Genomic DNA, 18,897 nt, shown 5'->3' with positions numbered 1-18,897 from the left:
GTGGAGCTGAGGGAGTCCAGGGAGTGGGGCAGAGTGGTTCTGATGAAGCAATTCAGGCCTAGGAGAACACACACATACACATGTACGCACATGCACCCACAGGCACATGTACGCACGGGCACACGCACATGGGCACACGCACACACAGGCACATGCACACACAGGCACATGTACACTCAGGCACACACAAGCACCCACGTGCACAGGCACACACGCACATGGGCACACGCACACACAGGCACACACGCACAGGCACATGTACACTCAGGCACACACAAGCACACACGTGCGCAGGCACACGCACACACGCACACATCCGGGAGCTCCCTGAAGCACATCCTTAGGGATCTGGTGTGAGGGTTGTGGAGGGTGGGACGATATAATCTCTCTTGCTCTTCGTCTCCCTCCACAGTGTATGAAGCAGGGAAAGCAGCCAAGGCCGGGTACCCTCCCTCTGCCTCCGGTGTCCCCGGCCCCTACTCCATCCCCTCTGTCCCCTTGGGAGGAACCCCCTCATCTGGCATGCTGACGGACAAGCCGCATCCACCTCCCCTGGCACCAAGTGACTCCACTGGAGGAAGCCACAGTGGTAAATGTGGTCCCGGCTTCCACTCTGGTTCCTTTCTCACGAGAACCATCAGCTCAGGGATACATCGTTGGAAAACGGTTCTCTCCACTCCAGAAATGGGATCCTTCCTGTTGTATCAGATGCCTCTGGAGTGTGGGACAGGCTTTCCAAGGGCTGCAGGACACAGCTGCCCTGCTTTCTTCCCAGGCGCCTCAGTAACGCAAATGATACGGAAAAGAGGCAGGGTACCAGGAACGGTCTGTTGATCATCCAGTGAATAAATAGTTTGCCATCCCCACCTAGTGCTCTGTGAGGACGGAGAGTGGCCCTGTGAGGAGCACAGGCAGCGCAGGCCGTGGTTTGTCTGGCAGGCAGTGTGGTCCAGCCAGGGAGAGAGGATGAGCCTTTATCAAGGTACCGTTGGGTACCAGGAGTTCAAAGGAGAGAGGCCTGGAGTGGTTAGCGAGTCTTCAGGGAAGAGGTGAGGCTTGAGCTGAGCCTTAAGGAATGAGAGGATTGGGAAAGAAGAGTGGGGGACGCTGAGCACCCCCAGGAAGGCAGCCTGGTAGGAGCCAGAGCTGGGAGAACACGTGTGTGTTTGACTGTCCAGCTCGTCTGTGCAACCCCCTAATATGGTAGAGCCCTGACATACCCCCCCAGAAGACCTGGGGCTTGGTGCCATACCCAGTGAAAGCCACCAGGCAGAGCCCTGAGTGGAGAGGTGACACGCTGACAAGGTGAGTGGTACGTGGGAGAGAGTGGACTCAGCCCCCTGAGCTGTGACTGAAGTTGTCCTGTGGGACGTCTGAGCATCTGGATAGAGGCAAAGGAGCTGCAACGAGTGGGGATCTGAGAAATACTTTGAAAGAGGAAGCAACCGGCCGGGAATGGGGGTGGGGGAACGGAGGCCTCAGGATGTGCCAAGCTGCCCGGTGGTGTGTATCGGAGACAGAAGTGAAGCCCCTGTGAGCAGAGCTTGTTTGGATGATGCGATTGGCCCCGTTTAGGCATGATGAACTAGTGCCTACCATGATTGGCCAGGACGGGGGGCATTGGGGCGTCACACTGTCGCTTTTCTGGAGGCAGTTGAACAGCGTTGCAGAGTAGTAAGGCTAGAAGTGTGTGTGCGGTCGATGTAGGAGGCGATTTTTAAATCCCTAGATGGGTGAGTCACTAGGGTTGGTAAAACAGACTTGTCTCCCCTGGAGGCACCTGGACGGCCTTCGGGGGGGTGGGGACAAGGACCCAGCCCACTCAGCAACTGTCACTGCCCCACTGTGCAAAGAGTGGATCTCCTGAGTGAGGAACTGGTATGTGTGCTTTTTCTCTCCCCGGAACTATGACTAGCATTCTGACGTCTGAGACCAGCCATGAGTCACAGACTGAGAAGTAAAAGTTGATGATCACGACACCCAGAGAATTAGAGAGATCAAGAAAAGACAGTCCACGTCCCCAAAGCATGGGGTGGGCAGAGGAGACATTTGTGGAACTCGGCTCGTCCTCTCGGTGCAGCTTCCCCCTTTGCCCACTCTTCTTTCTCCCTCCTTCCCACTAGAACCCTTTCCCCGTACTTTTTATTTAATGATTCTCCTAATAAAATGAGTCATATTCTTAGAAAGGCAAACACTTCCTCTCTCCTGTTTTCCACCTTTTCCCAGTCCCTGCTGGCTGCAGTTCAGTTGTTTTGGCCCCATCCTGCCACACTGACCGACTGCAATGAGAAGTGACTTGGAAAATAGGAAAATTTATGATTTCCCATAGCAAGAAATGTCCAGGTAAAGTGGCTCTGGGGTTGGCTCACTGGACAGTTCAAGTGGCATCAGGGAAGGACCTCGTTCTTTCCATCTTGTTCTGTCCTCCTGGGCTGACTTTCCTCGTGTTTCCATCATAACTGCCATCTCTCAGGCATTAACGGCTGCAGAGATCGCAAAAGAGGTGAGGACACTTTTCCAGAAGCCCTTCCTCCGTCCGGCAGGCTTCTCCTGGTAGTTTTATGGGCAAGAATTGTGTCCCAAACCCATTGCTAAACAACATGGGCTGGGTCTAATCAAGATTCATCTCTTAGGCCAAGACACCCATTCACCTTAGAAATGAACAAAAGCAGGGTTCTTCACGAGAAACAGGGTACGATGCAAAGCCAATGTCAGCCTCAGCTCGTCTGGCCGTGTTATCATTATGTGGCTCGTGGGTCAGGACAGAGTTTGTGTTTTCCACCGGGCCCGTTTCTGTACTCACGGTCTCGCGGCCAGAATTCTGGGTGACATTTGGCCATTTCTCCTGGAAGGAAGGTGGTTTCCACCACCATCCCCTGCTGATTCTTCTTTAAAGCATGTCAGAAACATTAAGAAATGCTGATTAGTAAAGATGTAAATTTAGGCTATTTTAGATTTACAGGCTACTTCAATTTGGAGGAAAATCATCCAGCGACAGTGATTTTTCAGATCACGTTTGTACACAATACTCTTGAACACTCTGTGTCGTTGGTTTGATGAGCTATGTATAGTACAGCCATTTGGTTACCGCGTGGGGGAGAGAGAAGAGGCACCCCGATTCCTCTCCCCTTCTTCTCGCAGCTCGTTGAGACCTGTCACAGTAAGAGACGGCTGTCTGCTCGTCCTCGGAGGCTCTGGCTCCATCCCTCTCAGCGTGGTCACGTTCTCTCTTTGTGGACTCTCCCCACCATACCCCTTTCCCACCTCCCATCTGCAGCCTCCCTTCTCGAGTGATTCCTTCCTGTCAGCGTACAAAACACGCTCAGCCCTCTCCCGTTCAAATGCAACACCCATTTGCAAAACCCCGGGGGCCCTCCCGGTGCCTCCTCTCTCCCCTTCGCCTCTGCACAGCCCAACTCCTGGAGTTGTGACTGTCTCACAGCTCCGTTGGCTCTGCTCTCATCCAATCCCCACTGACTTCCGTCTAGCTGGCTGTCGCTTTCACCGCTCCAGAAACCAGCTCCTGGCAAGGTCGCCTTCTGGCCGACGACTCCAATGCGCTCTCTCTCCTCAGTCTTCGCCTCCCTTCGCGTCTCTCCAGCACTGGCCACCCTGACCCACTCATCTGGCTTCACCTTCCTCCACACTGTGCTTTGTAAGACACTCTCCTACCTCTTTCGCTCCGTGCTGGCTGTTCTCCCTCTGCGCGTGGCCCAGACGCCGGGGTCCCTGTCCTGTCCGAGGTCCTCTCCCTGGGAAACCTTATCCACTCCCGCCTGCACCATCAGCGATACGCCGCTGACCCTGACCTCCCCTCTGCTCCTCAGGCCCACGCGTCCCTTCTGGACACTTCCACCCGGATGTCCTGCGAGCATTTCAAATGCAGCCTCTGGGAAAGTGAATGAATCTGCAGTTTGTCGACTTCAAAGACATGTGTACCTTTCTTATTTCGGTGGCGGGCACGCTGTCCACCTGCTAGCCCACAGCAGAACGCTGGGCTTCACCCTCTTCTCTTCTTCGCCCTCACTTCCCTTATCTAATTGGTCACCACATCCCTCAGCTTGTATCTCAAAATACCCTTCCGTTGGTTTCTGTTCCTCCAGTTCTGCTGCAACTACCCTAGTTTTTGCCGTCATCATCTTCCCCCTGCGTTCATGGGATGAGCTCCTACCTGAGCTTTCCATACCGACTCTTGCTTTGCTTGAATCCGTTTTATTTTCACATCTACCTGGCCTCCACTCATCCTTCTTGCAAAGGAATTGAGTAGGCAAACAGGGTTTTGAAATGTCATTTTCAAAACTAATAAGGATGTGTGTCTATATATATGCCTACTGTATGCATACAGAGAATATGCAAATTTTAAGCGTCACTTCTCCCACAGCTGAGCTGCTGTCACCATGGGGGTGGAATCTGGCAGCTGTCCCATCATCCATAAACAGCCTTACTTAGCTCATTAAGCTAGGACATGCAGAAAAAGGCTATATTCATGGGTATCTGCCTTACAGACATCTTTTGCAAGTTTTACAAGCTGCCTTTGGCGGTAGAGGGGAAATTAACTGAAAAAATAGTTGAGCCTTAATGGGTTCAGAAGTATTAGCTCAAATCCTTCAACAATAAGAAATTTTTAAATTGTAGTTTGGCATCAAAATGAATAGCCCGGTATCCCCTCTCCAGCAAAACCAAAGTCGGTGAAGATAAAGGGCCACACCCAGCAAAGGTCCGGGACCAGATTGAACTTGAAAAGAGAAATAAGTCATCACCTACCCTAAACGGAAACATCACGGGGGGCGGGGCGAGTCATTTTCCAAAAAATTGCTGCACTTTGGCCAACGGTCGAGGACATTTCTTATTAAAATATCACCACACATCAGAGAGTACCTGATCTTCAAATTACAGATCAAAATCAACCAGACACCATTCGATTTATTTTTGAATCAAGAAAAATGTAATGAATGCCTATAAGTCTTCCCTCAAGGAATTTATGGTCTAGCAGCGCAATTGCTGGGGGCTAGTGAATGGAAATAGAATGAGTAAAAAACTGCACTGCAGTATTTGATACTATTCTCTGGTGCAGGCTCAGAGAATCTCTGCTTGGAGGGATTAGGAAAGGTTTTCTATGCTCCTGAGAACATGTGGGACACGGCTGGATCCCACCAGGATGAGAGAAAGACCTATAGCATGCCACAATCGAACTTAGAGCTTACAATAAAAAATGAAATAATAATAATAATAAACCAACTCCTTTTCAAGGGAGAATTGCCTAGCTTTTTAGCTGCTGGAATCAAACAGATGATACCTCTAAAGCCTAAAGATCAATACTTGGCCTCTGTCCTTTTTGACAAATGAGAGGGATTGAGATTTCTGAAGTCGTGGGCTGTTGTGACCAACAAGTCCCAGCTGAAGGTGTCAGAACAGTGGAGTCTCTTTATACTGAAAGGCAGAACTACCACCTTCATTTGAGGCTGTACGTAGTGACTGTAACTTTTCAGGGATGTGATAACTCACGCATACATAACCAAACCTGTCTCATAACAAGGCGTGGCATCTGTGATGATGACACAGAAAGCAATGTAAGCTCCAGCTCACCAAGAGGGGCCCAGCTGTCGCTGGGTGGCAGCCATCTCTTGTTTGTTACTGAATGTTTACCATAACAGTGCTGCACGTATGAAGAACACCTAGATAAAATCACAGCTACGGGTGGAGCAGACCCCTTCCCGAATGCCTAAAAACATGCGAGTTTTCGTTCCTTAGAAAGTAATCATCAACAAAAACAACAAAACTTCCATAAACCTTGATGCCCCTCAAGCTACCATTTAAACCTTCTCCTTCCTGGTCAAAATTCTCCAACAAACAACCCATATGGCCTTTCTGCCTTACTTTGTAATCCCTTGTAACGTAATTTCTATTCCTGCCTTCTCATTCATTCATTCATTCACTCACTCATTCACTCACTCATACAAACACATGTTTTGAGCATCTGCAATGTGCTAGGCTCTATGCTAGGTGCTGAGGATGCAGAGCTAAACAGAGAGAACTGGTCCTTGTCTTCGGAAAGTTTAGCCCAGAGGGAAACTCTCCCAAAAAGACTCTTGGAAGAAATCATTAAGCCCACCTCCAGCCCCAGGCTGCCAGCAATCCAGCTCAACACTTCGGAAGTTCCTACTACGTGTATAGCACGGCCTCGGGTTTTACACCCCTCTGGAGTGGTGAAGAGTCCTATCCCTCAAGAATCTTTGGGAAGATTACACATTTCTACAAATAACTTGAAACAAATTAGAACATATTGAGGGCCATAACATAAGTTCAAACTAAATGATTTGTAGGTTAGGAGCAAGACGGAGAGAGAGAAGATATAGAAGTGCCGTAGCTACGAGAGTCAAGGAAAGCCTTTGAGATGAGGTGACCTTTGAGCTGCCCCCTAACAATTACAAAGAACTCAAAAGGCTCCACTGATTTGGGCTCTGCTGTCTTCTTTAAGAGAGTATCTAAAGGGTGGGAAGTATTAGGTGCATTTTATAGACATGAAAACTGAGTCCTGGAGAAGTCACCATTTATTTGGGGGCCCTCGATAAACCACTGGCATGTCTACAGGATGCCCAGGTCCCCACTTCCCAACCCTGTATTTCATCCGTCAGACGTAACTGCCTCAGAACAGACATAGCAGCTTCGTAGGATAACTGCATTTTTAATTGAAAGGTCTGTACTACTCTGTAAACGCCTCTGCAGCGATGGAAGAGTGTGTAGCTTGACAAAGAAAATCGTTTCTGCTAATAATTGCTTCTGCAGAAGGATTATGGCTCTAACCTTTAGGAGAAAGTGTCACTAAAAAGCATGTGCTGAGATTCATTAATTTTTTTTTGTTTCAGTAACTCCACAATTTGAGATGAATGCCCCCCAGGCTCTCAGATAGAAAACCAGAGCACCTGCAAATGGGTGTGTGGGCGTCTCCTCAGTCTTCAGTGCCAGGGCTGTGATTAAGGAGCTGCAGAATATTCTATTTCAATCTCCCATGTACATAGCTCTGTGTGTGTGTGTGTGTGTGTGTGTGTGTGTGTGTGTGTGTGGGGTGGGGGGGGCGGGTGCTTTGGCCACAGCCAGGGTAACATGACCAGAGAGCAGAAAGCAGGGTCTCCTTTGGAGGCGCGTGCAGTCACGAGGTGCGGTCATGTGGTTTCCTTATGGCATCTGCCGCACTGTGGGAAGAGAATGTTGGAGCTGGGTCACATGCTTCCATCCTGGGGTACAGACCTGATGGACTGGAAGGTAGGACCGTGCCTCGGGCCACAGAGCCATGGCCGCCTGAGGGCACTTCCTACTCTGTGCTCTTTCTTTCTGTCTTTCTCGTCTACCTCTGCTTCCTGCCTGTGCTCCCAGACTCCAAGAGAGGCACGTGCCCAGTGTGGGTGGCCTTCGATCAGACGGCGTGCCCCCAGCCCTGCACCTGCCAGCGATCCCTGCGCAAGTTATGAAACCCCTCTGCGCCAAAGTTTTCTCACCCACAAAATGGGGCTAAAAAGAGTCCCTTCCTGGGGTGGCTGCAAGGACCAATGGCCACATGAAGCCCTTAGCACAGGACCTAGCATGTCTGCAGTGCCCGATACATGTGGTCTGTCACCATTATCATCCCCCACCCACCCATTCCCTCCTCTCTTTTTCCCTCTTTCTGTTCTCTGTGGCGACTGACCTGCCCTTGGGGCTGGCATTGGACTAGACGGATACTTAGGTCACGTGGGGCGTCGGCAGCTTTTGTCTCTGACAATATGAGTGACGGGAATGTAGGCGGTGGTATTATCAACCATGCTTGGATTTTGGTTTTTATTAAACCCTGAAAAGAACACCTGCTTGTATCCATATAGCAGCAGGTTGAATTACTCGTGACTGAAATATGGTATTCCCTTTCCTAAAAGGAAAATGCTAAGGAAATAAAATGAAACCGTACTGAGTCATCCACGTATTTGGCACCTCAGTTTGTACTAATGCATAGATAGCCTCTCATCTAATATTAGCTCAGATGGACCCCTCCGTGATGGAATCTGCAGCATCTCCCAGGCAACCAGAGGCTCTCAGGCCACCTTGGTCAAGCTCCCTGACGTTCAGGTGTCCGTTTTAAAGTTACCTGTGCTCCTACCAAGTAAAGGTGTGATCCTGACTGTAGAATGATCTGTGCCCTTGGTCTAGAAAGTGGTCTTTTTTTAGTGAGTCTACTCCACTGAGCTTTGAGAAGTGGAGCCGTAGGAGGTGGGGAGATGAGAAGCAGAGGTTAACAAACGACTGAAAACAGACTGGCAGCAAATTCCAGTGTTCACCTGCTGGTCCTCCTTCTAATGGCCGACCTTATAAAGGGGACCTTAGGTTGGTTCCATGTGTATAAATATAGATTCCTCTGTCTGGGTGATTTCCAAGGGAGCTGTTATACGTGGGAACCATGCTTTCTAGTGGGTGAAATAAACGGAGGCCTTCTCCTGCTGACGCTTCCGACTCACCTCCCTGTCCTTCTCTCAACAGTTCGCAAAGGTTACCGGATCCAAGCTGACAAAGAGAGAGACTCCATGAAGGTCCTATATTACGTGGAGAAGGAGCTGGCTCAGTTTGACCCAGCCAGGAGGATGAGAGGCAGATGTGAGCACCCGTTAGTTTTCTGTGATCTGTGCAGCGTGCAGGAGGTCATGGCTAAGGGGAAGCTTGGGGGGTGGTCCGCCAAACTTGGGCAGCCCTTGACGTTCAGGGTCAGAACTGGCAGGGGTGCTGGTGACACCATCCCGAAGAAAGTCATTTCGCGTGTACAGAAGGGAGAAAACAACGGGCTTCTGGTGCGAAGGGCCAAACAGCCATGTCCCACCCTCGTTTATGCTGGGTCTTTCCACGGGGTGGTCGGTATTTCTGGCACTACGCAATCCTGGGGTTGGAAACATTTTCCTAAAACAAGCTTTCCCCACCACCCCTTTTAAGATACATTCAAAACGACACCTTCACAGGTAGAAGTTTAGGTACCAGCTTTTTCCAACACGGAGGCCCTAGCATTGCACAACAGTCCAACAGCTGGTGACTTGCTGCGTGGAAGCCTCCACGGAGGTGAAAGAACAACTCTGCCAAATGAGTCTCACGGAAAAGAGACCTTCGGTCCGAGAAGCCCAGCGGTAGAGACTGAGGGCTGCGCACAGAGGCTGCCCCGCTCATCAAAAGAACGTTTTAATTACTGAGTCTGCAGGTGGCAGGGCCCCAACCCTTCACCCATCCACAGCCCTTGGAGACTGTGGGGCTGACACAGCCCATTCTTTGGGAGTGGATTCCAGACTACCATTCATGTGGAGAGGTAGCACAGGGCCAGGCTGACATGGACGGCTCATTAGCAGAGGGAGCTGGCAGGCGCGGTGTAAGAGGAAGGCCACCTCGCTTTTCTCTTTGAACACTCCTCGCCCTGGAACCAACAAGAGACGTGATGGAATTGTTGGGGAGACTGCCCCGGACCAGAGGAGCTGTATTCAAATGAAGGACAACAGAACCCTCCCCGTTTGCAGTTCTAAATTCGTCCCGTCTGAGTTACATCCATTGGTGCACCCTCCCACTGCACTGACTATAAAAAGCCCATCTCCAGATTGCCATGTCAAGAATGCAGATGTCACTGCACTTGATGAGCTAGTTGTAACAGTGTTGTCATGGATCCCTGGAAGGGGACAGAGACACAGCTAGTAGGTGATCAAGGAGAAGGAGCCTGTGAAGGAAATCTGTGAATCTCACAGCGCGGAGAAAAAGTTAAAAGCTGCTCTTAGAAGGAAAAGATGGGTCCTGCTTCAGGGGATGTCTCCTCTCTACCTAGGTGACAGCGTTCTTCGGGCTCTGTGTGCTCCTAAGGTAATGGAATCTCAGAGCCCAAGGGCACCCTGGAGGCGGCCTGGGCCGACCTCTGCAGTGGACAGAAGCACAGAGGGCTGACGTGACAGAATCAGACGAGAACCCAGTTCTCTGGCTCCCATCCCATGCTCGTCACACGAGAAACTTTGGAGCCAACTGTGGATGGTTTCATGGCTTCGGCGGCGGCTCCTGCCCAGAGACCACAGTCGTGTAGCTTGTAGGACGTTAGGATACTGGAGCTGGAAGAGACTGAGGTTGCTGAATCCCCCTCCCTCGTTTCACAGAGGAGGAAAGGGAGGCAGAGAGGGAAGTAACCTGCGCCAGGACTCAGTGCCATCGCCAGAACTAGACTCTGGATCTCCTGGAACCTTCTGGCTGACATTACAACAACTGCATAGACATGAGGCGGGAATATGGTTCAAGTGACTTGGAGACATTCTATCCCTGAACAGCACAGTAACCCCCAGGGGGGTCATGGCAATGGGACGCTTTTGCTGAGGGGAGCGCATGGTCCCAGGCTGCAGCAGGGAGTGACAGATTCTAGAAGAAGTGGAGTTTCAGGGTCAGGCTCGTGAACCCGCTAGCCGGTAGAATCCTCACTTGCCTTGCCCCTTGTAAGGCGGCGTTGCTCTTACGAAGCTTTTGGTCTGGAATCCCAGTGCAGGGATCAGCAAAGTGCAGCTCTCAGGGCACATATGTTCCACCTCCGTTTTGGTAAATCACTTTTACTGGAGCACAGCCATGCCAGCTGCAGTCACAGATATATTATCTATGACCCCTTTCATGCCACAGGACAGAGTTGAACAGTCATGACAGTGAGACTTGCAAAGCCTAAAATGTTTACTATGTGGCCCTTTACAGAAAACGTTTGCCAGTCCTGTCCTCGAGTTACAGAGTTAGGTGTCTTGGGTGTTCACGGTCAGAATGGCAGAAATTTTAGAGCAGGATACAACCTGGATAGTCCATCATAGAAATGGGGAAACAGATAGCCCTCAGTATCTGGAGAAATAAAAAATCTCCACTGTTCCCTGAAGTTTAAGGAAAGTTCTGAACCAATGATGTGATTTTTCAGGAGTCACACTTGACTACGGACAATTGTCACATTTTAAAGTTCTCACCTGTATAGTTCCCAGAAGATTGAAATTCATTGGAATCATGAGAAAAGGAAGGTTCTAGACTTTATTCATCAAGAGTATGAGTTATTTTCCTTTAAAATAGGCACTATCACTCTCCTTAGGAGGAAGACAGGTTTAAAAATTAGATTATAATCCCAAACCAACGATCACATGACCCACCCAAATGGCATTCCCGGTCAGCCCTGTGTGCTGCTAAGACAGGACAAGGAGGCTGTGTGCCGTGGGGGAGGACCTCCCGCCCCTTTGCAGGTGGGAACCAGCAAAAATTCTCTGCTCCTCCAAGGACTGGTGGGGACAGGGAGGAGAAGAAATAGGGGCAACCTCAGGCCCTCATCTGTGCCTCCCACACCCTGTCCTGGCTTAGCTCTCACTCAACAGCCAGACCTTACACGTTGTAAATGTTGATTCTGATAATATTTTGAAGTTCTAACCAAAGGATTTTAGAAAACAAGGGACTTGAATTACATTACAAATAGATTCACTAGATTTATTTTTTCAGTAAAATGAAATTCAATCCATTTCAAAGTTCTATAAATTAACAGGGTTTTTTTTGTTTTGTTTTGTTTTGTTTTTTTTCAGATTGTAATTCTGGTCCTTTTGCACAAGTGCTTTTGCAAAAAGCTACCTGGACCACATTAGGAAATGAGTTAGCTGTGACTAGCGTCCTCCCCCCACCCTGCTTTTACAGTTTGGGGCTGGGCCACTACAGTGGAGGCCCACAGGCCATAAGTGCAGCCAATCCTCCCTTTGCTTCCTGGTCACCGTGGCCACGTACACCTGGATTCCTCTTTGGGAGGGGAAGGGCTCTCCCTCAGCCCTAAAAGTGGACATGGTGCCATCTGGGGAGGCTTTCCGGGTTCTTGGATGAGCTTCCAGAGGGAGTTGGATGGACAGACACTAGATACGCACAGGCCTTTGGCCCTGTGGACTCCCTGCTCTGTGGAGGGGCTGGAATGGGGCGTCTCACAGCAGGGGACAGTCCTGGCCCTGAAGCTCCATCTTGGGACTTAGCCACCAGTAGGGAAGATTCTGTGATCTGGGGCATCTCTCTCTCTTCCCCCCGTTGGGTCCACATGCCTGGGATCCCACAGCTCATCACAGAATAACCCGAGGAAAAACACTTGAACAAGGGTGCCTACGGACCAGGAGGAGGCAGCTGCAGAGAAGCCTGCCGTAGAAGGAACGGTAACAATTGTTTTCCTGGTCTAAGAACAGAGCGCGGAGGGAGCCGCCCTCTCTGAGGGCAAGTGCGCTTCTAACTGGAGCCAGTTCCTGCTGCGCTAAACACACCAATACCACAGCTCAGGTCCACCCGCACCTGGACAGGCCGAGGCCCTCGCGTGGAGTTTCCCAGAGGCACCCGGCCTCAGCTCTGGTCGGAGAGCCTGCCCTGTCTCATGTAGAAAGCTCTGTCATGCCTGGTTTTGTCCCCGCAGATAACAACACCATCTCAGAACTCAGCTCCCTACACGAGGAGGATGGCAATTTCCGCCAGTCTTACCATCAGATGCGAAGCAAGCAGCTCCCCGTGTCCGGGGACTTGGAGAGCAACACTGACTACTGGTCGGGTGTCATGGGCGGCGGCAGTGGGCCGAGCCGGGGGCCCTCGGGCCTGGAGTACAACAGAGAGGACCGGGAGAGCTTCAGGCACAGGTGAAGGGGGCCGTGGGGGGCAGCTGTGGTGCTGGGCATGAGGGGCGGGAGCGGGAGGCCGGGGGCCCTGAGGCTGGCTTATTGGGGAGCCGCTCTGTCTGCCGTTCTCTTTCTGTGGGCTTTTGAGCACCCCCTCCCACATGTATGAAGCAAGGGGACACTCGTGACACCATGTGTAGAAGTCGTCAGTGAGGCCCTCTGATCCCGTAATGCACCTGTGAACCTTTCTTGGCCCTTCTCATGTATTTCATCCTATAGCCTGTAGAGAATTCTACCATCTTCTCCATCATTTTTGATCATTTGTTACGTGAAACATAAAATGCCAAACACGTTATACTGTTGCATTTGATTCTCATAACTCTAAAAGGCAGGTACTATTTATTAATGTCCCCATTTTGAGCTAGGGAAACTGACACTTACAGAGGCTAAGGGACTCACCCGGGTCACAGCGCCAAGGAACGGCTGAGATGTGCGTCCACGTTTGTACAGACCTTCCCACCAATAGCACTTTCCTCACTCACCTGTCCTGTACCTTCAAGGCCAGGAGACACTGCCTTTCTCTCAAACCTACCGCCCACAGGGGTCCCTCTGGCCTGCTGCCCGGAAGTCACCTGGCAGTCAGTCGAGAGAGGAAAAGGCCTGTCTGTCTGTCACCAAGTGCCTTGGAGGCTGTTTGGGCCACAGCTGTGTGGCAAGTGACCCCCACCCTCGCCGGTGGGCTTGAGGGTGTGAGCGGGGAGAGGTGGCTGTCAGTCAGAGGCCACATAATGACCAGAAGGCCCCACGACATGTCCCATCACAGTGTTTCCATGCACACCACTCCACTTCCATCCTGACAGCGAGCCGCGACACGGACACGGTCGTCCTCCCTTCACGGAGGACGATCCTGCGGAGGGAGGTGCGCAGCCGGCTGGGACCCAGGTCTCCGGACCCGGTCAGTGCCATTCGCGGCCGCCTGACGGTGTCCCCTCTCCCGCAGCCAGCAGCGCTCCAAGTCGGAGATGCTGTCGCGCAAGAGCTTCGCCGCGGGCGTGCCGGCCGTGTCCATGGACGAGCTGGCGGCCTTCGCCGACTCCTACGGGCCGCGGGCGCGCCGGGCGGACGGCAGCCTGGAGGCGCGGGCCGGGGGCCGCCTGGAGCGCGCGGAGACGCGGGCGCGCGGGGGCCTGTTCGCCGACGGCCCGCCCGAGGGCTACTCGCCCGAGGGCTACTCGCCGGAGCGCTACTTCGGGGCGCGGAGCCGCAGCCGCGAGCCCCTGGCCGACGCCGAGCGCGCCTGGAGCCCCGAGGACGCGCCGCTGCCCCGGCTCGTGAGCCGGCCGGCCGCCTGCGAGCACCCGGGCCGCGGGGGCAGCCTGGAGACGCCGGCCCGGCGCGGCGCCCCCTACTACGCCTGGTCGCCGCCCGCCACCTACCGGGCGCGCGCGCCGCGGGGCGACGCCGGGGACGAGCTGGACGACGCGCTGCCGCCCTACAGCGAGCGCGAGCTGAGCCGCGTCCCGTCCCACCGCGGCCGCGACCTGGCGGACAAGAGGAGAAAGAAGGAGCCCGCCAAGAAGCCGGTGAGGCCGCGCGGCACACGGTCACGGCCAGGGTCACGGCCACTGGGGGGCGACAGGAGGGCGGAGCAGCCGGTGGGAGCCAGGCGGCTGGTGGCCCACGTCCCCGTGTAAGGACAGGTGACGTGTCCTTATGGAGAGCCGGAAAGGGCGGAAGTCGCAGGTCACGCGTAGATGGAAACTGCTGGGTCATTAACGACCAGCCTTAAGAAGCCTCTGGGGTTGTAGGTGCCATTGTCACCGCAGGCCTTTAGGGGGGCTTCTGGGGCCTGCGTGCAGTCCGTTCTGCGCATGCCTACAGCGCATCCCTCCCCGTCCCCAGCCCCTTTGGGGTGAGGTTTCCGAACCCCCATCAAACTCCCAGAAGAGTCCACATCTCAGAGCAGGGTAGTAGTCACTGCTATTTACGAAGGACCGCAAGTACTTCTTTCCTCCTCTGACACTTTATCGAGTGGAAACTCTGTGCTGTGCCCTGCGCCTGTGAAAGAACTCTTTTGGTCCCCGCCGTTGTCTCTTGTGGAAGTGGCCTTATAAGACGGCTGCTTTCTCTCTAAATGTCACAGGCAGCACACTCTGTTCTTCAGCCCCCAAATGTGAGCTCTGGACCTCCGAGAAACGTTGGGGGACAGTCCCAGGGGTCCACGGTGGGTCACCAGGGTGCTTCCATAACCTGGAGGCCATTCTCCAAGCCCAACTGCTTCTGCCCCTCCCCCCAATTACCCTGCCCCTCCTACCATGTTGTTTTCAGGATTCCAAACTGGACATTTTCTTTAGTGTGTAGTATGGGGAGAGGACATGAACAGAAAAAGGTTTCGACATGATTCTTCATCTCTCTAAAACAATCAAACGTCTTTTGTGGCTTCTAAGTAGAGAAGTGGAAAGACCAAAGTATTGTGAGTGGGGAAGGAAGTTTCAGGCGAGGTCAGGTTTGAGGTACACCATCCACACTAGCTGGTGGGGGGGGCTGTAAACATTGTCGTTATCCCCAAAGACGCGAGAAGTTACTCTGTGGCCATGGAACTAAGTTCTTCCAGATATATGTTGGCTTCTGCACCACCTGAGTCTTAGGAACGGTGGTCAGTCACAGGCCTAACGAAATGTCCTAAGAGCCAGGGTCTGCCCACACCCCCAACTGGGTTGGGTTGGGTTTCTTTAACTCGCGTGTGGCCTCATGTTGGGTTCTTTCTGCTCTTCCCCAGAGTGACTTTCCAACCAGGATGTCCCTCGTGGTCTGAGGTTTGTTTGAAGACATCTCTGTGGATGACTAGAAATCCGAAGCACACGACGGGACCAAGAGCCAGCAGGCCCAGGACCTTCTCTGGCCACCTCCTTGGAAGGTTTGCTGATCTTTGCTTTGGCAAGGGACGCGGGCCAGCCCGAGGGAGGCTGACGCCAAACCTCAGCGCCCATCTAACTCGTTTGAGAAACTTCTCATGAAAATGACTACGGGTGAAAACATTCCCACACACGGAGTGTCTCGCCCACGGAGTTCATCCCGCCCAGTCTCCTTAGCTGAACCGGGATTCTTTTTCCAATTCTGAAAGGGCGTTAGCTCAGGACTGCTAGGCTCCAGAAAACGCGTCTGCCCACAGTCTGCGTTTCTGTACCTCCTGGGCTGTGCTTAGAAACCGAAGAATTTATTATTACCCTTAGAAGAAGGCCTTCTCCTGATGGTGGAAGATAGCTTCAGGCTAAATATACGTTTTATCCCCATCCCATCCCACATATGAGTCAATGACGGTTGTTACCCTAAAATCAGAAAGCCTTCGGTGAGCTCGGTGACAGTGACATGCTGGATGGTCACAGAAATCACTTCAATTTTCTGTTCTGAATGACATTCTTGAATTGGCGGAACAAAACGAAAGAGAGGATAAGTGCCTGACAAGCTGTGTGAGCGGTACTCCTTTTTCTGTTTCGAGAATGTAAACAACGTTTGGTCTTTCTGCTGCACACGGCGACGTCTGAGTCCTGGACGATAAGGGCTCTCCCGGCCTCCCCTCTCCTGGACTTTCCACAGGTTGGTGCCACACACAGAGTCCTGCCTCCCTCTGCCCTCTGAGTAGGTTGTCATCAGGTGCCTTTTGATCAATGCTTGAAAAACACACAGATAAGAGAGGAGGGAGAAAAAACAGGAGAAAGCAGCAACCAAAATAGAGAAGAATGAGACAGAATTGCAGGGAACGGGTGTTCTCATCATATTTGGAATGGGGGCCGTCTTCCTCACACACTGCACCCAACCTTCTCTGGTTTTGTACTTCATTTGCCATGACGTGTTTCTGCCACCGCAGCTCTGCCAGGTCCACGACACCAGCTATGTGAGCATGCGTCTCTTGGTCTCCCTGTGCTGCCGCTCTAGATGCTTTTGGAAGATGAGGGATATTGCTCTCTCCAGAAGAACTTCCTGTTCTCACACCCTTGCCTAACAGAGTGGTTTTGCCTAAATCGATGCTAGATCTCTCTGGACTTTGTCATTTGTACAGATTGCAAAAAATGGCCCCAAACTCTTCTCTTCTCATCAAGTACAGTCTGTTTCTCCAGCCCTTGAATCTGGAATTGGCCACGTGGTTTGACTTGGCCAGTAGCCCAGTCACAAGTGTGACACAAGCAGAGACTTGACACATTCTTGTGCGTGGGCTTGTCCTGTCTTGCTGCTCTTGGGATCTGTGCAGTCACCACCAGGCGAGTAAGCCTGGGCTCTCCTGCCCGTCACGACCTCAGACAGTTGACTGCAGACACACACGTGAGCCCAGCCGAGACCAACAGAAGAACTGCCCAGCTGAGCCAACCCAATTGCTGATTCCCACGCAAGACATGAGAAGTTGGTGCATTCTTCAAATGTTCATTTCTCTTCTAGGAAAACTGACTGTTTCTTCTCGTCTGACCGTTCGGCCCTGAGTCCCCGACTCCATCCAACCTTAGGAGTTTCACGGTCTCCACTTCCTTTGACAGGCTTTAGTCAAAGCTTTTCACCCCATGCTATCATGGTGGGACCCATGGTTGGGTCAGAACCCTGGAGAATGACGCTGTGTGGCCTCGCTGTCCCCAGCCCCCACAGTGGTCCATTCTCTACCTTTGGATCTATGGACGACCTCTGAAGACGGTTTCTGCTTCAGCATCTCCTTGGTCTTCTCCTGGGCCACCTGAGCAGAGCCAGGCCCTGTTCTCCAAGTACCATTCCACTGGTACCCATTTCCTTCATGGCATTTCCGAAACAGTCCCACATGTGCCATGAGATAAAGAGGTGGCTGGGAGGGCAGGTGGATGTGCTGATGGCACCGTGTGGAAAACAGCACGCACGGTGGCGTTGGCCTGTGCAGGAGGAACCAGGAGGACAGTTCAGCTCAGCGCTGGCACTTCAAGGGCTGGAAGACACAAGCCATACCCCTGGTGCTGAGTGTACACTTGCTGGTGTCCCTCTGAAAGCCTCCATCTAGTCTGTCTGTTTGGGCCCCAGTTCAGAGGGAAAAGATAATTGAAACATTTCTTAGTCACCAGCTTTGGATTTCAACTTGCTCAGGCAATTCTGGAGAATACTGGGTCACTGCAGTAGCTAGTATCTCTTCATACTGAGTTCCGCGTCAGGTTTCTCACCACCAAAGAGCCCCATAGCACCAGTGGCAAAGACCGAAAATACGGCTTTGAGTAGCCAGGGGGAATGTCTGACTTTGGTGAAGGCTGAGGGGGGCAATGGGAAAGAATGGCTTTGGAAGCCTGCAATTCCAAAGACAATAAAACTACAGACAATAAAAAATACGAAGAGAACAGGCTGCTGAAATAGCCTGGGGGGGTGGGACCAGGGTGTCCTCCGCAGGGCTGTATAGGTCACTCAGACTTCCAGGCCTCCGTCGCGAGAGAAAACAGTGGTTTCTGGGGCTGTGGACAGCAGATAACGCTGACCAGACAAGTGAAGGCAGAGTCGGCCATCCTCGGCACCCCGGCTTTTCTCAACGTCCCTTCGTTTCTTCTGCTCTGAACAGTGTGACCTTCATAGGAAGTGCTTGTACGTGTTAGCGTCCTTCCTAGGTTTCTTTGGGTACAAAATAAGTCTTGTATAAGGCATGGTGTCTGTCCATTGGGACCCTGCCATTGAGTAGGGGCGGTAAGACATGCCCAAGGAGGAACTGGGGGGCGGGGGTTATACACATTCTATGAAATATTGCTATGGATAAATTACAACACACCCAGAGAATTAAAGTTTGTTTTTTTTATTTAAATGGTTATAGTGTGCTATTTTAGTGTTGTGTGTGTGATCCATCCATCTTATTTGAAGATGTGTTCAGTGAGCTGAAAGGCCAGTATTAAAGAATCTGAACTGAAAGAGGTGAGTTAGGCTGGAGAAGGTGAGAGGCGCAGACGCAGCCGGAAGCTGTGTGAGCTGCTGCGTTGGCCTGTGAGTCACCGTGAGTGGGGACGTGGGGGGGGTGTGGACGTGCGGTGTGTGGATGCAGGGGCAGGAGGTGGCCCCTGGTGGAGGAGCTGCCTCTCTGGGCTGTGCACAGACCCATGAGGAAGCGGGGCACCGGCCATGGACCCGTGGAGCCTGTCAGCTGTCCCATCCGAGCACGCTCACGGGGGCTCCGTATCTGCTGCTTGGGGGGCTCGGCTGTGCAACCGTGGGTGCTGCTGGCCTCCCTCACCACACAGCCAAAGTCCTGCAGAGGCAAGGGGCCTCTCATCGCCCTTCTCAGGACCCTCAT

The 18,897-nt window shown here is 52.4% G+C and overlaps 1 protein-coding gene across 1 annotated transcript in view; it reads left to right on the top strand.

Moving 5' to 3' along the window:
- The window catches only part of ILDR2 (immunoglobulin like domain containing receptor 2), a 54,668-nt gene extending 36,777 nt beyond the window's left edge, over nucleotides 1–17,891 (top strand). Inside the window, exons 7-11 of the mRNA XM_033092654.1 lie at nucleotides 413–589; nucleotides 8,506–8,619; nucleotides 12,425–12,641; nucleotides 13,621–14,203; nucleotides 15,400–17,891. Of these exons, the coding sequence (XP_032948545.1) occupies nucleotides 413–589; nucleotides 8,506–8,619; nucleotides 12,425–12,641; nucleotides 13,621–14,203; nucleotides 15,400–15,435 (1,127 nt within the window). The 3' untranslated portion in view covers nucleotides 15,436–17,891. The remainder of the gene's footprint in view (nucleotides 1–412; nucleotides 590–8,505; nucleotides 8,620–12,424; nucleotides 12,642–13,620; nucleotides 14,204–15,399) is intronic.
- The last annotated feature ends 1,006 nt before the right edge of the window (nucleotides 17,892–18,897 follow it).

The sequence above is a fragment of the Rhinolophus ferrumequinum genome, chromosome 22, assembly GCF_004115265.2.
Source record: "Rhinolophus ferrumequinum isolate MPI-CBG mRhiFer1 chromosome 22, mRhiFer1_v1.p, whole genome shotgun sequence".
NCBI lineage: Eukaryota > Metazoa > Chordata > Mammalia > Chiroptera > Rhinolophidae > Rhinolophus > Rhinolophus ferrumequinum.
The sequence above is the reverse complement of the archived record's forward strand: the minus strand, read 5'-3'. Positions and strand labels throughout refer to the sequence as shown.